Genomic DNA, 27,088 nt, shown 5'->3' with positions numbered 1-27,088 from the left:
TAGTATTAACTCATACCCTTTGTGTTCAATCACATTTCAACATGGTTGTCCAATCATGCCTATCCAATGAAGTCTCCATAAAAGGCCTAAGAGGACAGAGTTCAGGGAGCTTCTGGATAACTGAACACGTGGAGGTTCCTAGAGAGCAGCACACCAAGGGAAGGCATGGAAGCTCTGTGCAGCTTCCCCCAACCTCGCCCTGTGCATCTCTTAATCTGTATGGCTTATATTCATTGTAATATACTGGTAAATGTGAGTTTCCCTGAGTTATGTGAGCTGCTTTAGCAATTGAGCCCAAATAGGGGGTCGTGGAAATCCCAACTTGAAACTAGTCGGTCAGAAGTTCCAGAGGCCTGGACTTGTGACTGGTAGGAAGGAGGGTGTTGTGGGACTGAGCCCTCAACCTTGGTTTCTGGGGCTGTCTTCCAGTAGATAGCTTCAGAATTGAGTTGGATGACACCCTGCTGGCATCCACTGCAGAACTGATCCCTGCTTGGTGTGGGAGAGGAAAACCCCCACACATTTTGTTACAGAAGCCTTCTGTGTTGATTGTTTGGTGTGAGAGCACAGAAAAAACATGGTTTGAGTTTTCCCTGTCTTACAGTTGTCATTTTCTACCATCCCAGCCCTTTTTTTTACTGTCCCAACTCTGTTTTCCTAGAAGAGCCCTATCTCTCCTCTCTTGCCACAGGCTTGGACACATTGACCAGATCTTCTAACTTTCTGTGTCTTTTGGTTATATCTCACCCCAGCATTTTCACTTCTAAGTATATGCTGAGAAGTGCTTATTTATGCACACAATGAAGCATGTACAGGCTGGGCATGGTGGCTCACACCTATAATCCTAGCACTTTGGGAGGCCACAGTGGGAGGATCATTTGAGTCCAGGAGTTTGAGACCAGCCTAGGCAACATAGCGAGACTTCATCTCCAGTTAAAAAAAAAATTTTTTTTAAAGAAGCATGTACAAGAGGTTCAACACAACTTTATTTGTAATAGCAAAAAAATAGAAACAGTCTAAACGTCCACCAATAAGAGAATGGTTGTGTCAAATATGACACATTCATATTTTTTATTACCATCCAGCAGTTTAAAAATAATATAGGAAATCTTTATATCCCAACATAGAGCATCCTGTAAGACACATAGTTAAATGTTTGTTGAAGATAAGGTTAGTTGGCAAGCGTGATCCCATATTGGTAAAATAAAATGTACGAAAACATATTTGTGTGTGTTCGTATATATGTAAATATACAGAGTGGAATCTGGCAGGGAAAATATTAAACTGATTAGAGTGATTACCTCTGGGGAAGGAATTGGGACTGGAAGGAAGCCATGGAAACTTTTACTTTATCTAAAGTTTTAAAAATTTTTTTACAACTCCATCATCTTTTCCAGAGTCTGGGCAGAAATGTGAAGCAATCGAGCAATTGTAAAAGTTAGTATTTAAAGTGCTTAAGGATACAGCCACGCTTTCCCCCAAGAATTCTAAAGGGATATATTTGAGCTTAGAAAAGTTAAAATTAGAATTGCTGAAATTCCGTTCTATATTGTCTTCTCCTTGGGTACAAGGAAATGAAAGCAAAGATGTCTCTGGGGGCAGATGGCAGAGCTTCAGTTAGGTTTTTGCTTTTGATGCAAGTTTATTTTCAGCTTTTAAACCTGACCTTGCTATTCTTAGAGTTTTAATTTTTTTAATTTAAATTAAAATGTTTTGTTTGTGAGGTTAAGATGAGTTGGGAAGGAGATGGTTCACATGGAGATCATTGAGATAGCTATGTTTCCAGAGGACTGGGTTAATCTTTAAAGGGGTAAAAGACACTTTGACTAGAAGTAATCCATGAAGAACTATCAGATGTGTTAATCAGCCTGAGAACTGGAGAGTATTGCTCTTGTATATATTTATGTGACTTCTGTTGGTGATGCTGACTTTTATGTATTGAGAAATGATGAGTTATCTGTTGCTACTTAGTAAAACTTAAAATAAGGATAATCATTTGTTATCTCATGCTTTCTGTCAGACATGAATTCAGACAAGGTACAGCCATGTACCATGTTGTCTAGGGGCCTCAGCTAAAAGAATCAAAGGCTGAGAGGAAAATACTGTGGGGTGGGCGGGGGGGGGAGAAAAGCTTGAATACGTTTTTCCAGCAGGCTTCCAGTAGGTTTTTCTCCTACATCTGAGTTGTCTTTGCTCATTTTTCCCTCTCTCTCCACCTCTTAACATTAGATGCCTTGGGATTCAGTCCTCAGTTTTTTTTTTCTTTGTCTGCTTCTCATTTATTCCTTGGTGATCTCTCCCAATCTGGAGGCTTTAAATACAGTAGGTAGGTGGTTGGATTAGTGGGTAGGTAGGTAGTTGCGTGGATGGGTGAGTAATCTATCCCTAACCACTGCTATTCTTAACCTGCCTACTTGGTATTTCCATTTGAATGTTCAATAGCCATCTGAAACTCAGTATGTATAAGCCTTGATTCTACTGCCTTCCCCCAAACCTGCTTCGCCAGCAGTCTTCCCCATCTCAGTAGTGGCAGTCCATCCTTTAAGTTACTTAACCCAAAAACCTGGAAGTCATCCTTGATTTTTGTTCTTTTCTTACACCTAATATCTAGTTCATCAGCAAATCCTGTTGGCTCTACCTTCAGAATATGTGTGTCTGGATTTCAGCCACTTCTCACCATCTTTTTCACTATCCCCCTGGTCCAAGCCACCATCACCACTCACCTCGATTCCTTAGCTACACCCCCTGCACCCTTGCCTTCTTCAGTCTGCTGCTTTCAACACAGTAGGCAAAATTATCCTGTAAAAAGAAACCAGGTCAGATCATGTCACTCAAAGGCTTTCTAAGCTGAAACCCTCAGATTGGCCTATGATCTGTCTCCCTCTGGGACCTCAGCTCTCACTCCCCTCTCTTTCTCACTGTGCTCCAGCAATACTTGTAGCCTCCTAGCTGCTCCTCTAATACCAGGCCTTTTCCCTCTCAGTGCCCTTGTAATTGCTGTTCCCTCTGCCTAAATCACCATGGTTGGAAATACAATCTTACATTAAACCTGGAGGAGACAGACTTCATCCTGTTGCTTTTTTAAGTGCCTTTTATTGGTGAAGAAATGCCATGGTACTGAGGATAGGAAATTAAGTTTCAAATAACAGAATGTGTTTATACTAGAAGTAGCAAGTCCAAGCATTCACACCTATGCCAGATGAAATACTGTTTTTCATCCACCTACCTGCCATTCTTGCTCATTTATATCTCTTCTATATGAAGCACTCCTGTCCTTTAGATGAGGCGGGAATTTCTAGGAGACTCTCTAATGCCACTAAAGTGTTCATTTCATTTGGCTCCATGTTTGTTCCTCTTTACTACCTTTTGTGATTCAGGGTGAATTAGAGGGCAGTCTGGGATGCCATCTGAATAACTGAATCTGTCAGTTAAGAGACTTGGTAGGGGTCCACATCAGGCCCTAAAATAGATACGGTTTTCGTTTCAAAATAAGCCATAAAAACACTTTCAAAAGAGCCAAGCTTTTGGGCCAGGTGTGGTGACTCACACCTGTAATCCCAGTGCTTTGGGAGACTGAGGTGGGAGGATTGCTTGAGATCAGGAGTTCAAGACCAGCCAGGGCAACAGAGAGACCTGTCTCTACAAAACAAAGTGAAAAGAGTCAGGCTTTTGAAGTGGGTTTCTAGAGTGGAGAGTAAGGCAGTCAAAGAGGGGAAGAGATTGTTTTTAACCAGGATGACGAGAGCTCCTGCATGACATGCTTTATCGGAGATTTATGAAAGCAGGAAGAAAGACGATCAGCTATTTATGGCCGTGTGACTAGCAAAGCTCTGGGCGTAAAACTGAATGAGGACATCACTGAGAAAATCCTTAAACTTGAGAAGCCTAAGGTAGTATGCCTGTTGTATATAGAGACTGCGATATTAAGTGGAATTTATTTTTATGGGGTCATAGAATCACGTTGTTGAAAGGATGTCAAGAGGTTATCTAGTTTAAATCTATACTTTTGGTCAAACAGAAACCTATAACTGCAGGCCTTCAGTTTTTTCTTTTGAATACATATTTATAACAGATATGTCTGTACATGATCTAAATGAGTAAACTTTTTTTGAGACAGGGTTGTGCTCTGTCTTAAAAAAATTTTCAATGAAATAAATTACCTTTAATGCCATTGAATAGTGAGATGCCACTACGTACCGATTAGAATGTCTAAAATAAAAAATGATGTCATTTAGCAGATTGAGAATAAGAAGGGTAGATGCAGCTTATTGCTGCTTTCAAATAAACTGTTCATCTCTGGTGAGTAGAATAGATGTGGTATTAAATGTTTCAGAAAGAACAAGACCACCTTTGTAGTGGTATTTGGCAAAGTTGAATTTTTTTGTCATTTCAAACTGAAACTGCCAGTTCTGCCTTTAAAATGAAAGCCAAAAAATTGAGGAGCCTTTCAGGTAATAAGAGAACCAGAATCACTTAAGACTGCAAAACCAGTTTTTCTTAAGTGTTTGTTCCCCCCACTCCCTTTTTAAAGCTGGTCCTTAATATGGATTTTTCAGGTAGTCTAAAAGGCAAAAGATTTATGTAATACCCCTGTAGTAACTGCAGATTCAAAAAATAATTTAATGTTCCATTTAAATAAACTTATCTCCCCTGCAGAAGGTGTCCTGATTTATTTTCCCAGCAGCAGAGATCAGGAGGTTGGTATGTGTATATGCTTTAAAATCAAAGGCACCTAGATTCTAATCCTGGTGCTGATGTTTAACTGCATAGTGTTGGCAAATTATTTATCATCTCTAGATATCAATTTTCTTGTCCAGAGCATAGATATCATGATATAATACCTGCTTCACAGGTAGACATTTAGTAAGAACCCAAATGCTAGGTATTATTATTACTAGAAAAGCAAACTAATTTGCCCTGAATCACACAGTGACTTATGACCTGAACCCTCAGGAGCGTCTCCCAAAGCCCTGGGCTTTCATCTTCTCTTTTCTCCTCCCATCACCCTATTACCGTTGTCAGGAGGATACTAGTTAAGTTAATGAACTATATAAATAATTTTAGCTTCCTTTATGTAGTTAGGAAAGAAACTACTTTTGGCATTAGGGTTTATTTTTTTTTTATTTTTATTTTTTCTGAGACAGAGTCTCACTCTGTTGCCCAGGCTGGAATGCAGTGGCAGGATCTTAGTTCACTGCAGCACCCACCTTCCAGGTTCAAGTGATTCTTCTGCCTCAGCCTCCCGAGTAGCTGGGACTGCAGGCACACACCACCATGCCTGGGTAATTTTTTTTTTTTTTTTAGTAGAGACAGGGTTACGCCATGTTGACCAGGCCAGTTTCAAACTCCTGACCTCAGGTCGTCCACCCACCTCGGCCTTCCAAAGTGCTGGGATTACAGGTGTGAGCCACTGCGCCCGGCCTTATATTTTCAGTAGAGATGGGGTTTTGCCATATTGGCCAGGTTGGTCTCAAACTCCTGGCCTCAAGTGATCCACCCGCCTTGGCCTCCCAAAATGCTGGGATTAGAGGCATGAGCCACCGCCTCCAGCCAGGGTTTATTTAATTTTTTTATGCTCAGACTTTTTTTTTTTTTTTTTTTTTTTTTTTGAGACGGAGTTTCACCCTTGCTGCCCAGGCTGGAGTGCAATAGTGCAATCTCGGCTCACCACATCCTCCGCCTCCTGGGTTCAAGTGATTCTCTTGCCTCAGCCTCCCAAGTAGCTGGGATTACAGGCGTGTGCCACCATGCCTGGCTAATTTTGTATTTTTAGTAGAGACGGGGTTTCTCCATGTTGGTCAGGCTGGTTTCGAACTCCCAACCTCAGATGATCCACCCGCCTGGGCCTCCCAAAGTGCTGGGATTACAAGCGTGAGCCACCGCACTTGGCCTAATTTTTTGTATTTTTAGTAGAGATGGGGTTTCACCGTGTTAGCCAGGATGGTCTTGATCTCCTGACCTCGTGATCTGCCCGCCTCGGCCTCCCAAAGCGTTGGAATTGCAGGCGTGAGCCACTGCGCCCGGCCTTAACTTTTTTTTTTTCAAGCTGTTTTAGGTTCACAGCAAAATTGAGTGCAAACCACACAGAGTTCCCATATACCCACCGACCCTTTGTGTACATAGCCCCCATTATCAACATCTCACACCACAGCAGTATATTTGCTATGGTCAATGTACCAACACTGACACATCATAATCACCCCGAATCCCTAGTTTTCGTAAGGTTCCCTCTTGGTGTTGTACTTTCTTTGGATTTGTAGAAAGGCATAATGACATGTATCCAGAATTATAGTATCATACAGAATAGTTTCACTGCCCTATAAAAATCCTCTGTGCATTCATCCCTCCTTCCCCTAAACTCCTGACAACCACTGATCTTTTACTGTTTTCATACTTTTGCTTCTCCTAGAATGTCTTATAGTTGGAATATACAGTATGTAGCCTTTTCAGATTGACTTCTTCCACTTAGTAATACGTATTTAAGATTCCTCCATGTCTTTATTTTGTTTTATTTTTCGGTTTTTTTCAGAGACAAGGTCTTGCTCTGTCACCCAGGCCGGAGTACAGTGGTGCAATCTCAGCTCACTGCAAGCTCTGCCTCCCAGGCTCAAGCAGTTCTCTTACCTCAGCCTCACTAGTGTCTGGGACTACAGGCCTGTAGTCGTGTGCCACCATACCCAGCTAATTTTTGTAGTTTTAGTAGAGAGGGGGTTTCACCATGTTGGCCAGGCTGGTCTCGAACTCCTGACCTCAGGTGATCCACCCACCTCAGCCTCCCAAAGTGGTGGGATTATAGATGTGAGCCACCATGCCCGGCCCCCTCCATGTCCTTACATACATAACTTGATAGTTCATTTCTTTGAGCTATCAAGAATAATAATCCTTTGTGTAGATGTACCACACCTTATTTATCCATTCACCTACTGAAGGACATCGTGGACTCGGACATTGCTTCTGAGTTTTGGCAGTTATTAATAAAGCTGCTATACGGTAATCAGGACAGTGTGGTTTTAGTAAGAGACACGTAGATAAATAGAACAATAGCGAGCCCAGAAATAGACCCACATTGATATGCAAGTTTTTGCATGGACATAAGCTTTCACCTCCTAATTTAGGTAAACACCAAGGAGTGCAATTGCTTTATATGGTAATAGTATGTATAGTTTTGTAAGAAACTGCCGATGTGGCTGTATCATTTTGCATTCTTTCCAGAGAGCAAATAAGAGTTCCTGTTGTTCCACATCCTCACCAGCATCTGGTGTTGTCAGTGTTTTAGATTTTAGCTATCCTTTTTTTTTTTTTGGTGACGAGTCTCACTCTGTTGCCCAGGCTGGAGTGCAGTGGCAAGATCACAGCTCACTGCAACCTCCACCTCCCAGGTTCAAGCGATTTTCCTGCCTCAGTCTCCCAAGTAGCTGGAATTATAGGCGCGTACCACCACACTTGGCTAATTTTTGTATTTTTAGTAGAGACGGGGTTTTGGCATATTGGCCAGGCTGGTCTTGAACTCCTGACCTCAAGTGATCCGCCCACCTCAGCCTCGCAAAGTGCTGGGATTACAGGCATGAGCCACCCGCACCCTGCCAATTTTAGCTATCCTAATAGGTGTTTTCTATTTTAATGAAGTTCATCTTATCAATTTTTTCTTTCAGGTATTCTGCCTTTGGTGTTGCATCTAAAAATTCATTGCCAAACCAACGGTCACCTATATTTTCCCCTGTGTTATCTTCTGGGAGTATTATAGTTTTGCGTTTTACATTTAGGTCTGTGATCCATTTTGAGTTAATTTTTTTGAAGGGTATAAAGTTTGTGTCTAGATTGATTTTTCTGCATGTGGATGGCCAGGCAAAAATGCCAGCATCATATGTAGAAAAGACAATTTTTTTCTCCATTGTATTGTTCTTATTCCTTTGTCAAAGATTTGTATATTGTATTGATGTAGGTCTATTTCTGGGCTCGCTATTGTTCCATCTATTTATTTGTCTCTTTCTAAAACACACTGTCTTGATCACTGTAGCATTATAGTAAGTCTTGAAGTTGGATATCCTTCTCCAACTTTGTTCTCCTTTCTTACTGAGTTGGCTGTCTGGGCTTTTGCATCTCCTTATAAACTTTAGGATCACTTTTTCAATATTCACAAAATAACTTTCTGGGATTTTAATTGGGATTGTGTTGAATCTGTAAATCAAGTTGGGAAGAACTGACATATTAATAATGTTGAGTCTTCCTATTCATTAACATGGATTGTTGCCATTTATTTAGTTTTTCTTTGATATCTGAAAGTTTTGTGGTTTTTCTTATATAGATCTTGTACATGTATGTTTTAAATTTATACCTAATTATTTCACTTTAGGAGGTGCTAATGTAAATGATATGTTTTTAATTTCAAATACTACTTGTTTATTCTTGGGATGTAGAAAAGCAATTGACTTTTGTATATTACCCTTGTATCTTGCAGCCTAAAAACAAGCTAATTGTTTTAATTTCACAATTTTGTTGTCAATCCTTTTGGTTTTAAAAAATTAAAATCATGTCATCTGCAAATGAATACAGTTTTGTTTTATTGTAGTTTCTCACCATTAAGCTTCTGGTTTCTCACCATTAAGCATGATAGCGATAGTTTTTTGTACTTATTCTGTATCAAATTGAGGAAGTCTCCCTCTGTGCCTAGTTTGTTGAGAGGTTTTTTTTTTTTCCTGTGTCCAACTGTGATTGGAGATTGAGAGTTTCTTTTATCATGAGTAGGTATGATTTTGTTACATGCTTTTTCTGCATCTATACCTGATCATGTGACTTTTAGCTTGTTGATGTGATGGAATACATTAATTGATTATTGAACATTGAACCAGCCTTGGGAGAGGTAAATCCCACTTGGTTGTAGGTGTAATGATTTTTACACATTGTTGGATTTGATTTACTACAAGATACTGGTCATAGTTTTCTTGTGATGTATTTGTCCTGTTTTGGTATGAGGGTAATGCTGGCCTCATAGACTGTTAGGAAGTATTCTTTCTTCTAAAAGAAATTGTAGAGAATTGGTGTAATATTTTCCTTAACTTGTAGAATTCACCAGTGGCCCATCTGGGCTTGGTGTTTTCTGTTTTGGAAGGTTATTGTGGTGGTGGTGGTGGTGGTGGTTGTTGTTATTATTTGAGACAGAGTCTCACTCTGTTGCCCAGGCTGGAGTGCATTGGCGTGATCTCAGCTCACTGCAACCTCCGCTTCCCAGTTCAAGTGATTCTTCCGCCTCAGCCTCCAGAGTAACTGGGATTACAGGCATGTACCACCGCGCCCGGCTAATTTTTGTATTTTTAGTAGACACAGGGTTTCACTATGTTGGCCAGGCTGGTCTTGAACTCATGATCTCAAGTGATCCTCCTGCCTCGGCCTCCCAAAGTGCTGGGATTACAGGCGTGAGCCACCGTACCCTGCTTTTGTTATTATTTTTGAGACAGGGTCTTGCTCTGTCACCCAGGCTGGCGTGCAGTGGTACAAACATAGCTCACTGGAGCCTCAAACTCCTGGGCCCAAGCAATCTTCCAGCCTCAGCCTCCTGAGTAGCCAGGACTACATGAACAGGCCACTATGCTCAGCTCATTTTTTTATTTTTTGCAGAGATGGGTCTCACTGGTTTTGCTCCTCCTTGTCTCAAACTTCTGGCCTCAAGCAATCCTCCCACCTCAGCCTCCCAAAGTGCTAGGATTACAGGCATGCATTACCGCACCCAGCCAGTTATTAATTATTGATTTAATTTATCTAATAGGTATAGGCTTATTGAGATTGTTTTTTCTTATGTGAGTTTTGACAGATTCTACCTTTCCAGGAATTGGTCATTTCATGTAGGTTGTGAAATCCATGGGCACAGGGTTGTTCATAGTTGTCTTTTATTTTCCTCTTTTTTGTTCATGGCATCTTTAATGATGTCTCCTCTTTCATGTCTAATATTAGTAATTTGTGTCTTCTTTTTTTCTTAATTAGCCTGGTTGAAGACTTATCAATTTTTATATGATTTTATTTTTATTATATATTTTAAACATATGTTTGTATACTTTTAGGCTTTTTAATTTTACTGACCTTTTAAATAACCAGTTTTGGGTTATGTTCATCCTCTCAATTGATTTTCTGTCTCAACTTCATTGATTTCTGTCCTAATTTTTAATTATTTTCTTATGCTTACTTGGATTTAATTTGCTCTTTTTCTAGTTTCCTAAGGTAAAAGCTTAGATTATTAATTTTAGATCTTTCTTTTCTAATATATGCATTTAATGCTAAAGTTTTCCTCTAAGCACCACTCTCACTGCATCCCACAAATTTTGATGTTATATTTTTATTTTTATTCAAAAATTTTCTTGAGATTTCTGCTTTAATTCATATGTTATTTAGAAGTGTGTTGTTTAATCTCCAAATATTAGAGGATTGTCCAGCAATCTTTCAGTTATTAATTTCTTTCTTTTTTTTCTTTTTTTTGAGATAGGGTTTCATTATGCTGCCCAGGCTGGTCCCGAACTCCTGAGCTCAAGTGATCCTCCCATCTTGGCCTCCCAAAATGCTGGGATTACAGGTGTGAGCCACTGTCCCCAGCCAAATTAATTGATTTCTTAACTCCATTGTGGTCTGAGAGCATACATTTTTATGATTACTGTTCTTTCAGATTTGTTAAGGTGTGTCTTGTAGTTCAGAATGTGGTCTGTCTTGTTGAATGTTCCATGTGAGCTTGAGAATAATGTGTATTCTGCTGTTGTTGGATGAAGTGGTCTATAGAGGTCACTTATGTCAATTTGATTTTATGCCACCTAGATCTGCCTATTTCTGATAGAGGAGTATTGAAGTCCCCAACAGTAATAATGGATTCATCTACTTCTCCTTGCAGTTCTGTCAGTTTGCTTCATGTATTTTGATGTTTTGTTGTTAGGCACATACACATTAAGGATTATTATGTCGTCTTGTAGAACTGACCCCTTTATCATTGTGTAATGTTTCTCTATTCCTGATAGCTTTCATGCTCTGAAGTCTGCTTTTTCTGAGATTAGTGTAGTTAGTTACTCCTGCTTGCATTTGATTAGTGTTAGCATGGTATGTATCACTCTCCATCCCTTTACTTTCAAGGTATGTGTTTTTATACTTAAAGTGGGTTTCTTGTAGACAACATATTAAACATATTGGATGACTCTCGTTTTGTGATGCACTCTGACAGTCTCAGTCTTTTTTTTGTTTTTTTGTTTTTGAGAGACGATCTCACGCTGTCTCCCAGGCTGGAGTGCAGTGGTGCAATCAGTGCTCACTGCAGTCTCGACCTCCCAGGCTCAAGCTGTCCACCCATCTCAGCTTCTTGAGTAGCTGTGATTACATGTAGGCACACTCCACTATGCCTAGCTAATTATTTATTTCTTGTAGAGAGAGGGTGTCCCTATGTTGACCAGGCTGATCTCAAATTTCTAGGCTCAAGTGATCCTCCCACCTCCGCCTCCCTAAGTGCTGGGATTACTGGTGTGAGCCACCTGGCACCTGGCCTATCTTTTTTTTTTTTTTTTTTTTTTGAGACAGAGTTTCTCCGTGTCTCCCGGCTGGAGTGCAGTGGCACGATCTTGGTTCGCCGCAACCTCTGCCTCCTAGGTTCAAGCGATACTCCTGCCTCAGCCTCCTGAGTAGCTGGGATTACAGGCATGTGCCACCATGCCCAGCTAATTTTTTTGTATTTTTAGAAGAGATGGGGTTTCACCGTGTTGCCTAGGCTGGTCTCAAACTCCTGACCTCAAGTGATCCATCTGCCTCAGCCTCCCAAAGTGCTGAGATTACAGGCGTGAGCCCCTGCACCTAACCCTGTCTTTTAATTGATGTATTTAGACCATTGATGTTTAAAGTGATTATTGATGTAGTTGGATTAATATCTCCCATGTTTGATAGCTTTCTGTCCATTGCCCTTTGTTCTCTGTTCCTGTTCTTCCATTCTTTCTCTGCCTTTTGTGGTTTTAATTGAGCATCTTATATTATTTCATTTTTCTCTTTTGTTCTTATCCTTCATTTTAATGGGTTCCTTGGAAGAAGAGATAATATACGTAGTCTACCACTACATTTTTTGTTAAAATTTTTAGAGACAGGTTCTCCCACTGTTGCCCAGACTGGAGAGCAGTGGTGCAGTCATAGCTCACTGCAGGCTCAACCTCCTGGGTGCAAGCAATCTTCCCACCTCGCCCTCCTGAGTAGCTAAGACTACAGGCGTGCCACCCTGCCTGGCTAATTTTTTTATTTTTGTAGAGAGTAGAGATGGGATCTCGCTTTGTTTCCCAGGCTGGTCTCGAACTCCTGGCCTCAAGCCATCCTCTTGCCTCGACTTCCAAAAGTGCTGGCATTGCAGGCATGAGCCACCACACCTGGCCTCAACTTTTTTTAAAGTTTTAGAATTATTATTTTTTATTATTGTTATTATTTTTAGAGACAGGGTCTTGGTATGTTGCCCACGCCGGTCTTGAACTCCTGGGCTTATGCAGTCCTGCTACCCAGCCTCCCAAGTAGCTGGGATTACAGTTGTGTACCATCACACCCAGTGTTTCAGAATTACGTCTCTTTTTTCTCCTTTGACTTGAAAATAATGCTATAAATGTTTTTGCTTCTCTGAGATACTGCACAGGAGTATCTTGCTTTTAATAGACTCCTTTTCACAAATTGCGCCTAGGCCACATTGTTGTAAATTCACTCATTTCTGTGTATAATTTATCTCAAAAGCTAGTAGCGTTTAAAAAAGAATTGCTCCTTAGTCAAGGAACTGATATTTTAAATTGACTAATTTAAAGGTATTTTGCTGTTAGCACACCTTTAGTACAAATAACTACCCTAAATTACTTTTTAATCACTTCTTAACAACTGGAATTAAAGATACCTTTTACTCAGTTTAGTGGTCTGTGTTACAACACATTGAATGGTACCCATTGACAAATAGTAAGTTTAGTGGCTAAGTGTACAGATTAGAATGTGCCCTGTTAGAGAGAATATAGTACTGTATTTGAGCTGGTTTGTGTTGGAACCCTGAATAGAGGTGGAATTACTGGGACAGGAGCCAGTCGCCTTCTGCGAAATGAACTGAGTCCAGAAGAGTCTTCCAAAACAGTTGTGTTTGCTTTCCCATCCAGCTCCACATTCCAGGAAAGGATTTTTAGTCATTAGGAAATATATCCACAGCTTACTTTCCATTGACTTCAATATAATTAACAGTGGTTTCAGCAAACACTAAATGCAACCCTTGCCTCTGGAGATTCCACAATCGTTAAACTACCAACAGCTGCTGGATTTAGACAAATCTAACTTATCCGGCCTTGTTGCCACTTAACAGCTTTCTCTTAATTCCGTGGACTTACGAATACAGGCTGCTTATCACAAAGCTTGCTACACAGGAAGTAAATTTAAGGACTGCCAAGACAGTATGGTAGTCATGAACTTATGTACACCTAGTAAACCTCCATCAATATAAAGTAAAAATTATCAGAGTTATGGGGAAAGTCGACAACTCAATAGCCATATTGAAGACTTCAAAACATCTCATTTTGTGCTTGATAGTCCCTATGAAGAACAACAAAATCTCATTTAGAAAGTGATTGAAAAAGTGGCAAACAGAAAAATAGAGGTTAAATAACACCATTAACAAGATTGGGCATATAGCTATGTTGAGAGAGAAGCTTCCACCCAATAAAGAATACGTAATTTTTTCAAGCATGCATGGAAGGATAAGAACATAACCACATGTTAAGTTGTACAGGAATGGTTAAAAATTCCAGAGCATCAGTATTATAGACTGTATATACTCTGATAGAATGCAGTAAAATTAGAAATCTACAACAAAGCCAGCTCGAAAGAGAGAGAAACATAGGTTTGGAAACAAAAAAATGTTCTAAATAATCCATGAGTTAAAGCACAAATCATCATAGAAATAAGCAAATAGAGCTGAAGAGCTGTGAAAGCACTTCACATCATGACTTACGGGATACAGCTCAGTCAGTTCTTTGATGCTTGGATGCTTATATTAGAAAGTTAAATGGACATTAAATAAATTGAGCAATCAACTCAAGCTGGAAAAAACAAGAGCAAGCTCAAAGGAAGTAAAGGGACGGAAATAACAAGGAAAGGGGTAGAAATTAATAGAAAAGTAGAAATGACCAACAAAACCAAAAGTGGGTTATTTTTATTTGTCTAATAAAATAGATAAACTTCTGGCAAGACTGATAAATAAGAAGACAGAAATAAATGAAGAACCAAAAAGGGAAATAACCACAGATTTATAATAGAGGTTTTTAAATTATAAGAATGTTACAAAGAGCTACAAACAGAAAGATTTGAAAACTTTCATAGAAATTTTCCAGAAAATCCTACCCAAATTTACTTTTAAAATAATTCAGGCTGGGCGTAGTGGCCCACACACCTATAATCCCAGCACTTTGGGAGGCCAAGGCGAGTGGATCACTTGAAGTCAGGAGTTCGAGACCAGCCTGCCAACATGGTAAAACCCCATCTCTACTAAAAATTAAAAAATTAGCCAGGCATGGTGGCACGTGCCTGTAGTTCCAGCTACTAGGGAGGCTGAGGCAGGAGAACTGATTGAACCCGGAAGATGGAGGTTGCAGTGAGCCAGTATCACACCATTGCGTTCCTACCTGGGTGACAGAGCAAGACTCTATCTCAAAAAAAAAAAAAAAATTCAGGTCGGGCACAGTGGCTCATGCCTGTAATCCCAGCACTTTGGGAGGGGAAGGCAGGAGGATCACTTGAGCCCAGGAGTTCAAGACCAGCCTGGGCAATTAGTGAGACCTCATCTCTACAAAAAAAAAAAAAAAGAGTTTTTAATTAGCTGGGCATGATGGCTCACCCTGTTGTCCCAGCTACTCAGGAGGCTGAGGTGGGAGGATTGCCTCAGCCTGGGTGGTCAAGGCTGCAGTGAGCCATGATCTGTGCCACTGCACTCCAGACTGGGAGATAGAGGAAGAGCCTTTCTCAAAAAAAAAGGAAAAAGAAAAATTTGAAAACCTACACATAGATCATTAGTCCTTAAATTAAGTAGTAATTGCCTTCCTTCCTGCCAAAAAATACCAAGATCAGACTAGATTAATTTTACTACAATTTTTAAATATGTATATTCTTGAAGACTATTTAGAGGAAGATAGTTACATACCTTTTGTAAGACTGGTAAGATCTTGATTAATGATTAGCAAACTCTTCCTTTCCTTTTTCCTTTCTTTTCCTTTCCTTTCCTTCTTTCGATATAGGGTCTCACTATGTTGCCCAGGCTGGTCTTGAACTCCTGGGCTCACAGTCTTTCCACCTTAGCCTCCCAAAGTGCTAGGATTACAGGTATGAGCCACCATGCGCAGTGATAGCAAACTTTCTTTCTTTTTTTTTTTTTGAGACAGTGTTTCGCTCTGGTCACCCAGGCTGGAGTACAGTGGCGTAATCTCAGCTCACTGCAACCTCCGCCTCCCAGGTTCAAGTGGTTCTCCTCCTTCAGCCTCCTGAGTAGTTGGGATTACAGGCATGCGCCACCATGCCTGTACAGAAAGTGATTTTGTACTTTTAGTAGAGATGGGAGTTTCACCATGTTGGCCAGGCTATTCTCGAACTCCTGACCTCTGGTGATCCACCTGCCTCGGCTTCCCAGAGTGCTGGGATCACAGGCATGAGCCACCATGCCTGGCCTCGTAGCAGACTTTCTATAAAGGGCCAGATAGTAAATGTTTTAGGCTTTAGAATTCATATGGTATCTGTTTTAGCCACTCAGCTCTCCTGTTGTGATGTGAAAGCAGCCATAGACAATACTTAAGCTATGTTCCAGTAAAACTTTATTTCCAAAAACTGATGGCAGGATGGATTTGGCCTATTATAAGCTGTAGTTTGCTGACCCTGATCTCGATAATTAAACTAGAAAAGAACAGTAAATTGTCATTTATGAATGAGAATTTGCACAAATTCTAAGTAAAAATTTATTAAAATTCAACACCTATTCATTATAAAAACTATTAGCAAGCTAAAAACAAAAGGAACTTCCTTAACCTGATAGAGTATCTAATAAAACCAATAGCAAACATCATATTTTTGAAATGTTCAAAGCATTCCCATGACAGATAAGAATAAGACAGTTATACTTGCTGTTATGCTAACATTTAATATTGAACTGCGATCCTAGCCACTGCAATTAAGACAAGAAAAATAAATACAAATTGTAAAGATTCCAGAAACAAAATTGTCGTTATTTACAGAAGATGTGATTATTAACTTAGAAAACAAAAGAAAAACAACAGAAACTATTATTAATAGAATTAGTGAACACATTTAGAAGGATTGCAAGAGGTAAGATTGATATCTAAGAAAACCAGCTGAATATTTCTGGTTCTGACTAGCCTGGGCAACATAATGAGAACCCCAATTCTACAAAAAAGAAAAAGAAAAAAAAAATTGCCAGGTGTGGTGACATGCATCTGTGATCCGTGCTACTCAGGAGGCCGAGGAGGGAGGATCACTTGAGCCCAGCAGGTCAAGGCTGCAGTAAGCTGTGTTTGCACCACTGCCAAAATATCTGAAAAAACTGATTTTTGGCATTTATATGGATGGATAAAGGTACAAAAATGGCTTAGAAGTTTTTGTTAAAGAAGAGCGGAGAAGGGTATTCCAAGTATTAAGATAAAGTATTAGTTAAAATCATATGCATATGCTATTAGTACATAAATTAACAACTAGATTAGTAAAACAGTAATATCTATGGCTTTATTCTGGAGTCTCTAGACCATTGGCTATTTGGAAATAAATTACAGATGGATTATACGATAAAACTCTCAGATAATTAGAAAAGATATGTGACTGTAATTTTATGCCATAGGAATAGGGATGTGTTTTTTTGTTTTTTGTTTTGTTTTGTTTTGTTTTGTTTTTTTGAGACAGCGTCTCGCTCTGTCACCCAGGCTGGAGTGCAGTGGCGCAATCTTGGCTCACTGCAGTCTCCGCCTCCCAGGTTCAAACAATTCTCCTGCCTCAGCCTTCTGAGTAGCTGGGACTACAGGCACATGCCACCATGCTTGGCTAATTTTTTGTATTTTAGTAGAGACGGGTTTCACCATATTGCCCAGGCTGGTCTGAAACTCCTGAGCTGAGGTAATCTGCCCACCTCGGCCTCCCAAAGTGCTGGGATTACAGGCATGAGCCACCATGCCCTGCCAGGGATGTTTCTTAAACAAGATAACTAACACAAAAGGTAAAGATAAGTAAAATAAACTGTGTCTAATAAAACATGCTCAGCAAAGAATATTGAAAACAAGGGTAAAAGACAAGTGCCAGATTGGGAGAAAATATTTGCCACAGAGCATAAGTATCAAGAAGGAAGCCGAAATGGGAGAATTGCCTGAGCCCAGGAGTTTGAGACCAGCCTGGGCAACATGGCAAAACCTCATCTCTACCAAAAAAAAAAAAAAAAAAAAAAAAAAGCCAGTTGTGATGGCACATGCCTGTAGTCCCAGCTACTCAGGAGGCTGAGGCAAGAGGATCGCTTGAGCCTGGGAGGTCGAGGCTGCAGTGAGCCATGATTGCACCACTGCACTCCAGCCTGGGCTACAGAGACTGGTCTCAAAATAGATAAATAAATAAAGATACAAAGAACTGCAGATTCATTATGATGGTCACTTGTCAAATAAGAATATGAATATATAATTCCCCTAAGAGGAAATCTGAATGTTCACTGAAGTAGGAAAAAGTGCACAATTTCAGTTAAAAAATAATGTAATACAATTTCACACTCATATTGACCCAAAAGTGGGGAGGGAAAATGGCTAACAACAAATACTAAGTATTGAAGAGGAAGAAGAGTGATGGCAACCCATACACTGCCTGTGTACTTTGGAGAGTGTATCAGTTTGCTGTATAACAAACTATTCCAAAATGCAGTGGCTTAAAATAGTACTTATTACTACTTACAAGCCAAGGTCAACTTCTGGTGTCAGCTGGACTATTCAGATGTCTGCAGCCAGCTCTGAGTTGAGTAGGCAACTCTGCTGATCTTGGCTATGCTCTCACACAGTTTGGAGGTTAGCTGGCTGTAGGCCACTCAGCTTAGACAGCTGTGGTCTTTCATCCTTTAGGAGCCTAAGCTCAGGCTTATTCATATGCCGATGGCAGAGTTCCAGGAGGAAAAGTGGAAACTGCAAGTCCTCTTGAGGCCTAGGCTTGGACCTGGTAAACCATTCTTCTACATTCTGTTGGCCGAAGCAAGACACAAGGCAAGTCTAGATATAGGGATGGGTAAGTAGATTCTATCCCTTGATAGGAAGAGCTGCAGAATTAATGTCAAAGGATATGGATGTAGGGAGAGGTGGAGAATGGTCACTATATCTGCAGTTGATCTACCAAAAGAGACCAACTTGAAAATATCTGGAGGTACTTATCCTCTGTGACTGAGAAATTTGACTTTTAGTATAAATCTTAGAGAAACTCTTTCACTTGGTAACAAGGAGAGATAGATTAGATCTACAAGAGAGTTTTTTGCAGCATTTTTAATAATAGCAGAAGTAAACTGACAAGTGAGTAGATGAATAAATTATGGTAAATTCCTAAAATAGATAACTGTTCAACAATTAAAATGAATTACCTGGAACTACATGTGTCAATATAGCTAAAACTCTGAAACATAATACTGAGGGAAAAAGTTATAGAAGGTAAAATACCTTTTTTTAATTTAGTAGAGAAACTTGCAGCAAATACTGTTAATAGTGGATACGTACCCAAGTAGTAAAAGTATAAAAACATGCAAGAGAATGATAAACACCATTTTCAGGTGAGTAGTTGTCTCTTGCAGGGAGTGGGGAATACAGTTCTTGGTCTTCTCAGAGAGCTGCCTTTTAAATCAAGGGAAGAAGTAGCAGGAACCTTTCAGCTACGAATAATAACAGAACACCTGACTAAAAGTGGCTTCAGCATTATCAGTTATGTGAGAAACATGAAAGGCCCAGACGCTGGCCATTATTACCTCATTGCTTCACAGCATCAGGGTGCTGGGTCAGCTTCTCACTAGATTTCTTTGGCCTTCCCCTTATAATCAGATGATGGTAGCAGCTCCAGCTTTCACATCCCCACTTGACAGGGAAGTACAGGGTTTCTTTTTGTGCAGTCTTTTTATCGTGGTGGGAAATCTTTTCCAGAAGTCCCTGAGAGACAGCCTCTAAGGAGCTGTTGAACATACAGCACCTCTGAACCAGTCCCTGCAGAGGGGAGCAGAATTTCCTATGCCTTGCTTAGGCATGCCATCTCAAAGTACGCCACAGCCCCCACCTGGACAGAATCTGGGTCTCCCTGGTAGCAGCAAGGGAAGAGGAATGGCTGTGGGCTGGGCAGACATCATTGTCGGTCAAAATGTCCACTGTAGAGTGAAAAGCTGGTTTCAGAAGATGACGGTCCACTTTGTGCCAACAAAGTCAGGATTCCTTGTGGTAGATCGTTTTAGGCACAGGTTCGAAGGGCCATCACCCACATTAGTGCCTCTGCTTAAGCTTTTGTACATACACAGGGAGACTGCCACAGAGCAAGATGGGATCCAGCTCTTTCCAGAGAAATACCTCAATCCCAGTAGAACACCTCCTAGGAAAAAGAGACACTTGTGTTTTTTTCTCTTAAAAAAGCAGGGCCGGGCAGGTGGCTCACACCTGTAATCCCAGCAGTTTGGGAGACCAAGGTGGGAGGATTGATTGAGACCAGGATTTCAAGACCAGCCTGGGTGACACAGCGAAACCCTGTCTCTCAAAAATAAAAAATAATTTTTTTTTTTTTTTTTCCACCTAGGCTGGAGTGCAGTGTCACAATCTTGGCTCACTGCAGTGTCTGCCTCCTGGGTTCAAGTGATTCTCCTGCCTTACCCACCTGAATAGCTAGGATTATAGGCGCCCACCACGCCCGGGTAATTTTTGTGTTTTTAGTAGAGATGGGGTTTTGCCATGTTGGCCAGGCTGGTTTTGAACTCCTGACCTCAGGTGATCCACCCGCCTCAGTCTCCCAAAGTGCTGGGATTATAGGCATGAGTCACCACACCTGGACTTAAAAAAAATTAAGAAAGTACCCGGTCTTGGTGGCACATGCCTGTAGCCCCAGCTACTTGGGAGGCTAAGACAGGAGGATCACTTGAGCCCAGGAGTTCAAGGCTGCAGTGAGCTATGACCACACGCCCTAGCCTGGGCAACAGAGTGAGACCCTGTCTCTTAAAAAAAAGAAAAAGGGTAGGCAATTGTTCAGATTATTTTTGTTAACCAGGCCTAAAGTACTAGAAAAGGGTGAAAGAATTATCTCTACTAAGATGGACTTTTAAATAAAGACTCCCTCTCTAGATTAGTGGCTTTCAACATATAGATTGAAATTGTAACTGCTTTCGTATGATTTTGTAAAAGACAGATACATACCAGCATCCTGATGGGACCAAATTTAATATACCCTTGAATTCAATCTTATCCCCAAATGTGTGAGCCAAATATCTGTTAGATGTGGCCCTAACACATATCCCGACCTGCATGCAGGAATCATGTGACAGATAAAAATAACCCACTCTCAGATTGCTTGTGGCAGCATTTGAGAAAAAACTTAAGAGATGAAAGTTGGACTCTGAGTCTGGGAAAATTGTGAAAAAGTTAGATAGTTAAGGTAAGCTGTCTGGGAGAACCTTTGCCTGTGAGAAATTTTTCTTTTTTGTCAGCGCTATCACTTTAAAGAACTGAAATCCTTTTACTAAAGGGGGGGACCTCTTCCTGAGAAAAGTGCTGAATTCCAATTTTTAAAATTGGTAAATAGGGAAATATTTATTTGCTTTATACTATAGAATTATTGGTAAGATCACATTAAGTAGAATTCTGCTAATTAGATCCCATAAATATTATGAAAGAAAGGCTAAGGGACAAATAAAAAGTATCATTAGCCATGTGTGGTGGCATGCACCTGTAATCCCAGCTACTCAGGAGGCTGAGGCAGGAGAATTGCTTGATCCCAGGAGTTTGAGGCCGGCCTGGGCAACATAGACACCATCTCTTTAAACAAACAAACATTAGTTTCTACATTCTACAAGGTGAAAGACTAATTAGAAGTGAAAAATACCACGGAAATGTTGGTGTACAAATGGCAGCATAATTTGATTTACACTAGATTTTACACATTTGTGTCTATTTCAAATAGGTACTTTTACATTTTTCTTAACTGCATCTGACAGAGTGAATCATAGATATATGTTGGTGTTGAAAGCAGAGGTTACTATTATTAAACGAAATTTTGTGTTTTGAAGTTATTTTGTCTTGTTTTTTTGAGACAAGGTGTCTCTGTTGCCCAGGCTGGAGTGCAGTGGTGCTGTTGTGGCTCACTGCAGCCTTGACTTCCTGGGCTGGGGTGATCCTCCCACTTCAGCCTCCTCAGTAGCTGGGACTATGGGCATGTGCCACCATCCCCAGCTAATTTTTTGTATTTTGTAGAGGTGGGGTTTCACCTTATTGCCCAGGCTGGTCTCGAACTCTTGGGCTCAAGCAGTCCACCTACCTCGGCCTCCCAAAGTGCTGGGATTACAGGCTTGAGCCACCATGCCCAGCCAAACAAAAGTTTTAAATTAATTATATTGAGTTGTCATAATGTTAAGTTGATTTGTGCCCTAAAAGTTTGGAGATTGTTTCATAAACTTCTAGTTTCTTTAAGAAAAAAATAATTGGATAGTAGCTGCTAAAGAGAATCTTTTCTCTCTCCTTTGTGGAGGAGAAAGGTAAATGATGGCCTCTTAAATCTTTTCTCGGGCCGGGTGCAGTGGCTCACACCTGTAATCCCAGCAGTTTGGGAGGCTGAGGCGGGCAGATCATGAGGTCAGGAGTTCAAGACCAGCCTGGCCAATATGATGAAACCCCGTCTCTACTAAAAATATATACATATTTTTTTACATTAGCCGGGTGTGGTGATGTGCACCTGTAAGGCACCTGTGGTGCCAGCTACTCGGGAGGCTAAGGCAAGAGAATTGCTTGAACCTGGGAGACGGAGGTTGTAGTGAGCCGAGATCACGCCACTGCACTCCAGCCTGGGCGACAAGAGTTTTAAAAAAACAAAAAAAACAATGACTTTTCTTACCTCTGTCCCCCAAGGCCCTCATCTGCTCCAACAGCTCTCCTTCCAGACCCTCAGTGGAGGCTTGTGGCAGGACCACAGGTGACATGTCTCAGGAGATGAGCAGAGTGTGTTCAGGCTGCCTGGGATCAGAGTACAGAACTGGCTTTCCAACCCAGGCTGGCCTGGCAGCTTGTTCCACTTGTCAGGCAGCTTCACTGGTTAATTCATGAAGTATAAGCTAGCTAGTTTTAGTTGGCTGTGGAGGGCAGTTATTTATAAAAATGTAGAGAAGCAACTTACTATTTTCTTATTTAAGAAAAGGCAGGCCAGGCACGGTGGCTCACGCCTGTAATCCCAGCACTTTGGGAGGCTGAGATGGGCGGATCACGAGGTCAGGAGATAGAGACCATCCTGGCTAACATGGTGAAACCCCGTCTCTACTAAAAAATACAAAAAATTAGCCGGGCATGGTGGCGGGCGCCTGTAGTCCCAGCTACTTGGGAGGCTGAGGCAGGAGAATTGCTTGAACCCGGGAGGCGGAGGTTGCAGTGAGCCAAGATCGCACCACTGCACTCCAGCCTGAGTGACAGAGTGAGGCTCCGTCTCAAAAAAAAAAGGTCTAACCACTGAAGTTGTCCCTCTTCCTGCCACTCCTTGTCATCACATCACTCTGCGTATTTCTGTCATGATACTTACCCGTAGCAGAATTACCATGTTTATGTTCTTGTTGATCTAGGCTTTCTTGAGTTCTTGCAGGGTGCCGAACTCTCTTCCAGCATATTGTATACAGACAGCCAAGTCAGAGAAGGGTCTTAATCCCATGGGATCTTGCGTTCTAGCCTATTCATTGTTACATCTCTGGCACATACACTGCTTTCTGGTTCAAATTAGGCATTTAGTATATATTTGTTGAATGAATAAGTGAATGAAGTAATCTATGTATGTATGTATGTGTGTATGTATTTATGTATATATGTATTTACAGACAGGGTCTGGCTCTGTCACCCAGGCTGGAGTGCAGTGGTGTGATCTCAGCTCACTGCAGCCTCCACCTCCTGGACGCAAACAACCCTCCCACCTCAGCCTCCCCAGTAGTTGGGACTACAGGCGTGCACCATCACACTCAACTAATTTTTCTATTTTTTGTAGAGACAGGGTTTCACCATGTTGCCCAGCCTGGTCTCCAACTCCTGAGCTCAAGTGATCCACCCACCTCAGCTTCCCAAAGTGCTGGGATTACAGGCATGAGCCATAGTACCCGACCAATTAATTAATTAATTTATTTATTTTTGAGACATGGTCTCACTTTGTCACCCAGGCTGGAGTGCAGTGGTGCAATCATAGCTCATTGCAACCTTGAACTCCTGGGTTCAGGTGATCCTCTCACCTCAGCCTCCCCAGTAGCTGGGACTATAGCCACATGCTTCCATGACTGGGTAATTTAAAAACAAATTTTTAGAGGCAGGGTCTTGCTATGTTGCCCAAGCTGATCTTGAACTCTTATCCTTAAGCGATCCTCCCAATTCAGCCTCCTAGAGTGGCAGTGCCTGGCCTGAAGTAATCAATACCTCAGAATATTTTTGGTGTGGTGGCTTCATGGCCTGATGATGTTGCTCTGCTTGGCTAGCTTTGCAGTAGGGAGAGAGACCAGAAGAAATGAAAGGCATTCTAACTTCCCAGAGCATACACTGCTGTTAGCAGTCGGTGATACACAGGAAACACCGGTATCACTTCACAGATGTGGAGTCTGCCCAAGCTGTGTCCTCTTGTTTTTTGTTTCTATTTTATAAACTACTTAAGAAGACTCAGAATGAGACCAGCAATATAATATTATCAGTGCATTAATTGTTCTTTTCACTTTCTAGGCTGGAGTAAAAGGGACATTGGGAAGATTAGTTGGAATTTTTGAGGTAAGTCTGTTAAAATCTTTGGTACAGATGATATGTATTAATAACCACACAGATATTAACATAGGAAAAATGCCATTTTTGTTTCAGCGAGTTTTTTTTTTTTTTAGTTATTTTTAACTTTTTGAGACAAGGTCTTACTCTGTCGCCCAGGCTGGAGTGCAGTGGCACAGTCATAGCTCACTGCAGCCTTGAACTCCTGGGCTCAAGCAGTTTCCTGCGTCAGCCTCCCGGGTGGGTGAGACTACATGGATACACCACCATCCTTCTAAATTTTTAAATTTTTTGTAGAGACAGGGTCTTGCCATGTTGCCCAGGCTGGTCTCAAACTCCTGCGTTTAAGCGATCCTCCTGCCTCAGCCTCCCAAAATGCCGGGATTACAGGCGTGAGCCACCATGCCCAACCTCAGTGAGTTTTTTAAAGAAAGCAACACCAACAGAGAATAACATGCTTTAAAAAAAAAAAAAAAAGAAAGAAGGAAATCCCATAGTCTTGTCCCCTAAACTACTAGAATTATTTTTAAGTATTATTTTACCGCATTCCTACCTCTCTTCGTCTCCTACCAAGGTAGGAGGAAAGGTAGCTAAGTGTAGAGAGACAGAAGAAAAATAGAAGATAAGTAACTATAACAAAGAGAGGAAAAACAAGGAAATAAGCTGTGATACAAATTTGAAAGAAGGCAGGGAAAAGTGAGAAATCAGGAGAAATAAAGATGAGCAGATGCTGGGCGTGGTGGCTCACGCCTATAATCCCAGCGTTTTGGGAAGCTGACGCAGGAAGATCTCTTGAGGGTAGAAGTTCAAGACCAACCTGAGCAACAGAGTGAGACTCTATCTCTACAAAAAGTTTAAAAAATAAAAATATCAGAAGAAAGGTCTCTGATGAAAAATAGATACGTAAATAAATCTTTTTTTTTTTTTTTTTTTTTTTTTGAGACAGAGTCTTGCCCTGTCACCCAGGCTGGAGTGCAATGGCATGATGTCAGCTCACCACAACCTCCACCTCCCACGTTCAGGCGATTCTCCTGCCTCAGTCTCCCAAGTAGCTGAGATTACAAGTGCCCGCCACCACATCTGGCCAGTTTTTGTATTTTTAGTAGAGACAGGGTTTCACCATGTTGGCCAGGCTAGTCTGGAACTCCTGACCTCAGGTGATCCACCCACCTTGGCCTCCCATAGTGCTGGAATTACAAGCATGAGCCACCACCCCTGGCAATAAATAAATTTTTTTTAAAAGGTGGCTGGGCACTGTGGCTCATGCCTGTAATCCCAGCATTTTGGGAGGCCAAAGTGGGAGGATCACTTGAGCCTAGGAGTTTAAGACCAGCCTGGGCAACATGTTGAAATCCTGTCTCTACAAAAAAATACAAAAATTGGCTGGGTGTGGTGGCTCACGTGTGTAATCCCAGCACTTTCCCAGGCCTAGGCATGTGGATCACTTGAGGTCAGGAGTTTGAGACCAGCCTGGCCAACATGGTGAAACCCTGTCTCTACTAAAAATACAAAAATGAGCAGGGCATGGTGATGTGCACCTGTACCAGCTACTCAAGAAGCTGAGGTGAGAATATCACCTAAGCTCAGGAAGGTCGAGGCTGTGGTGAGCCATGGTCATGCCACTGCACTCCACCCTGGGTGACAAAGTAAGGCCCTCTCTCAAAAAAAAAAAAAAAAGGTGAGTGGGGTTAGTGGGAAAAGGGGTGTGTGTGTGTGTGTGTGTGTGTGTCACACTCAGCTTGTTTGCTTTGCTGGGGTCACTGAAGTTTGAGACCTCTGTGGTAGCCCACCCATCCACAGTCCTCTCCCTGGTGGTCTAGCTAGTTAAATTTACATGATGCCTTTTTCTTGAGTCACAGTATTCCTGTGAAGTTGTATTTAGGGGAAGGGGAGGAAAAATCAATATAAATACTTGGTTTTAGAAGTCCAGCCAAAGAGCACACCCTCAAATTCAAGTGTGGCCTGTTTTAAATCATGTAGCTGTAACTGTAGGACCATAAAAAGTAAAAGTTTAGAATCTTTGTGTCTGAGCTCTCTGGACATATGCATAAGAGTGTGTTTCATTTAAGTAATTCCAGCTTTCTAAGGAAAAACTCTATCCTTCTGTCTTTGCCCTTCAGAACCAGGAGAGGAAGCACAGGACATATGTCTATGTGCTCATTGTCACTGAAGTGCTGGAAGACTGGGAAGATTCAGTTAACATTGGTAAGCCATCTCCAGACAGCCTGGAAAGGGCTCCTCACAACCAGCCCTTGCCATGCCACAGGTCATGACCAGAACCAGAAACAAGAGCATACCAGGATCAGTGGCTCACACCTATAACCCCAGTACTTTGGAAGGCCAACACAGGAGGATCACCTGAGCCCAGAGTTCAAGACCAGTCTGGGCAACCTAGTAAGACCTCACCTCTACAAAAATCAGAAGACTTAGCTTGGCGTGGTGGCACATGCCTGTGGTCCCAGCTTCTCAGGAGGCTGAAGCAGGAAGATCATTTGTGCTTGGGAGTTTGAGGTCACATTGAGCCATAATCATGCCACTGCACTCCAGCCTAGGCAACAGAGTGAGACTGTCTCAAAAACAAACAAACAAACAGAACAACAAGAGCTGGATAAAGAATAGAAATAATTGAAGGATGTGTATAATAAAACAAGCATGTATATTTTGAACCTGATAGTATTTTGGAATGTTTAAATGGAATCTGAAGTGAGTACATGGTCCACAAATAGAAGCATGACCCCTAAAAATAAGAAATGTTGCTTCTAAAATCAAACTGGGTCCTTCCCAAAAGGGCTACACTTCTGCACCTCCTGAGCAGATACTGATCGAGGGCCTCCACCATGCCAGGCTCACTGCTGGCCATGGGGACCATAAGTGAGAGCAGGACCCTGGTCTTGTTCCTCATGACATTCATATTGTTGAGAAAACTGTGTTGGTTTGGTGGTGTGAGTCCCTCCAGAAATCATTTAGTAGATACAGAATAGTGCAGGTGGTTTCTAGTTTTATTCTTATAAAATATGAATATATCTGTAATATGTATTTTTATATGTTTTCATATTTTATATGAATATAAAAATAAAATTTATGAACTTTTATAAAAGGGTGCTGTG

The 27,088-nt window shown here is 41.2% G+C and overlaps 1 protein-coding gene across 4 annotated transcripts in view; it reads left to right on the top strand.

Annotated features, from left to right (window-relative positions):
* Positions 1-27,088, top strand: part of NUDT3 (nudix hydrolase 3) — a 112,891-nt gene that overhangs the window by 72,980 nt on the left and 12,823 nt on the right. For 2 of the 4 annotated variants that reach the window (XM_063666137.1, XM_063666138.1), the window contains exons 3-5: positions 18,108-18,245; positions 23,946-23,990; positions 26,102-26,186. In XM_063666137.1, coding sequence (XP_063522207.1) covers positions 18,108-18,245; positions 23,946-23,990; positions 26,102-26,186 — 268 coding nt within the window. The remainder of the gene's footprint in view (positions 1-18,107; positions 18,246-23,945; positions 23,991-26,101; positions 26,187-27,088) is intronic. The other 2 variants (XM_054490174.2, XM_063666139.1) reach the window with 2 other exon arrangements.

The sequence above is a fragment of the Pongo pygmaeus genome, chromosome 5 (assembly GCF_028885625.2).
Source record: "Pongo pygmaeus isolate AG05252 chromosome 5, NHGRI_mPonPyg2-v2.0_pri, whole genome shotgun sequence".
Taxonomy (NCBI): Eukaryota; Metazoa; Chordata; class Mammalia; order Primates; family Hominidae; genus Pongo; species Pongo pygmaeus.
The sequence above is the reverse complement of the archived record's forward strand: the minus strand, read 5'-3'. Positions and strand labels throughout refer to the sequence as shown.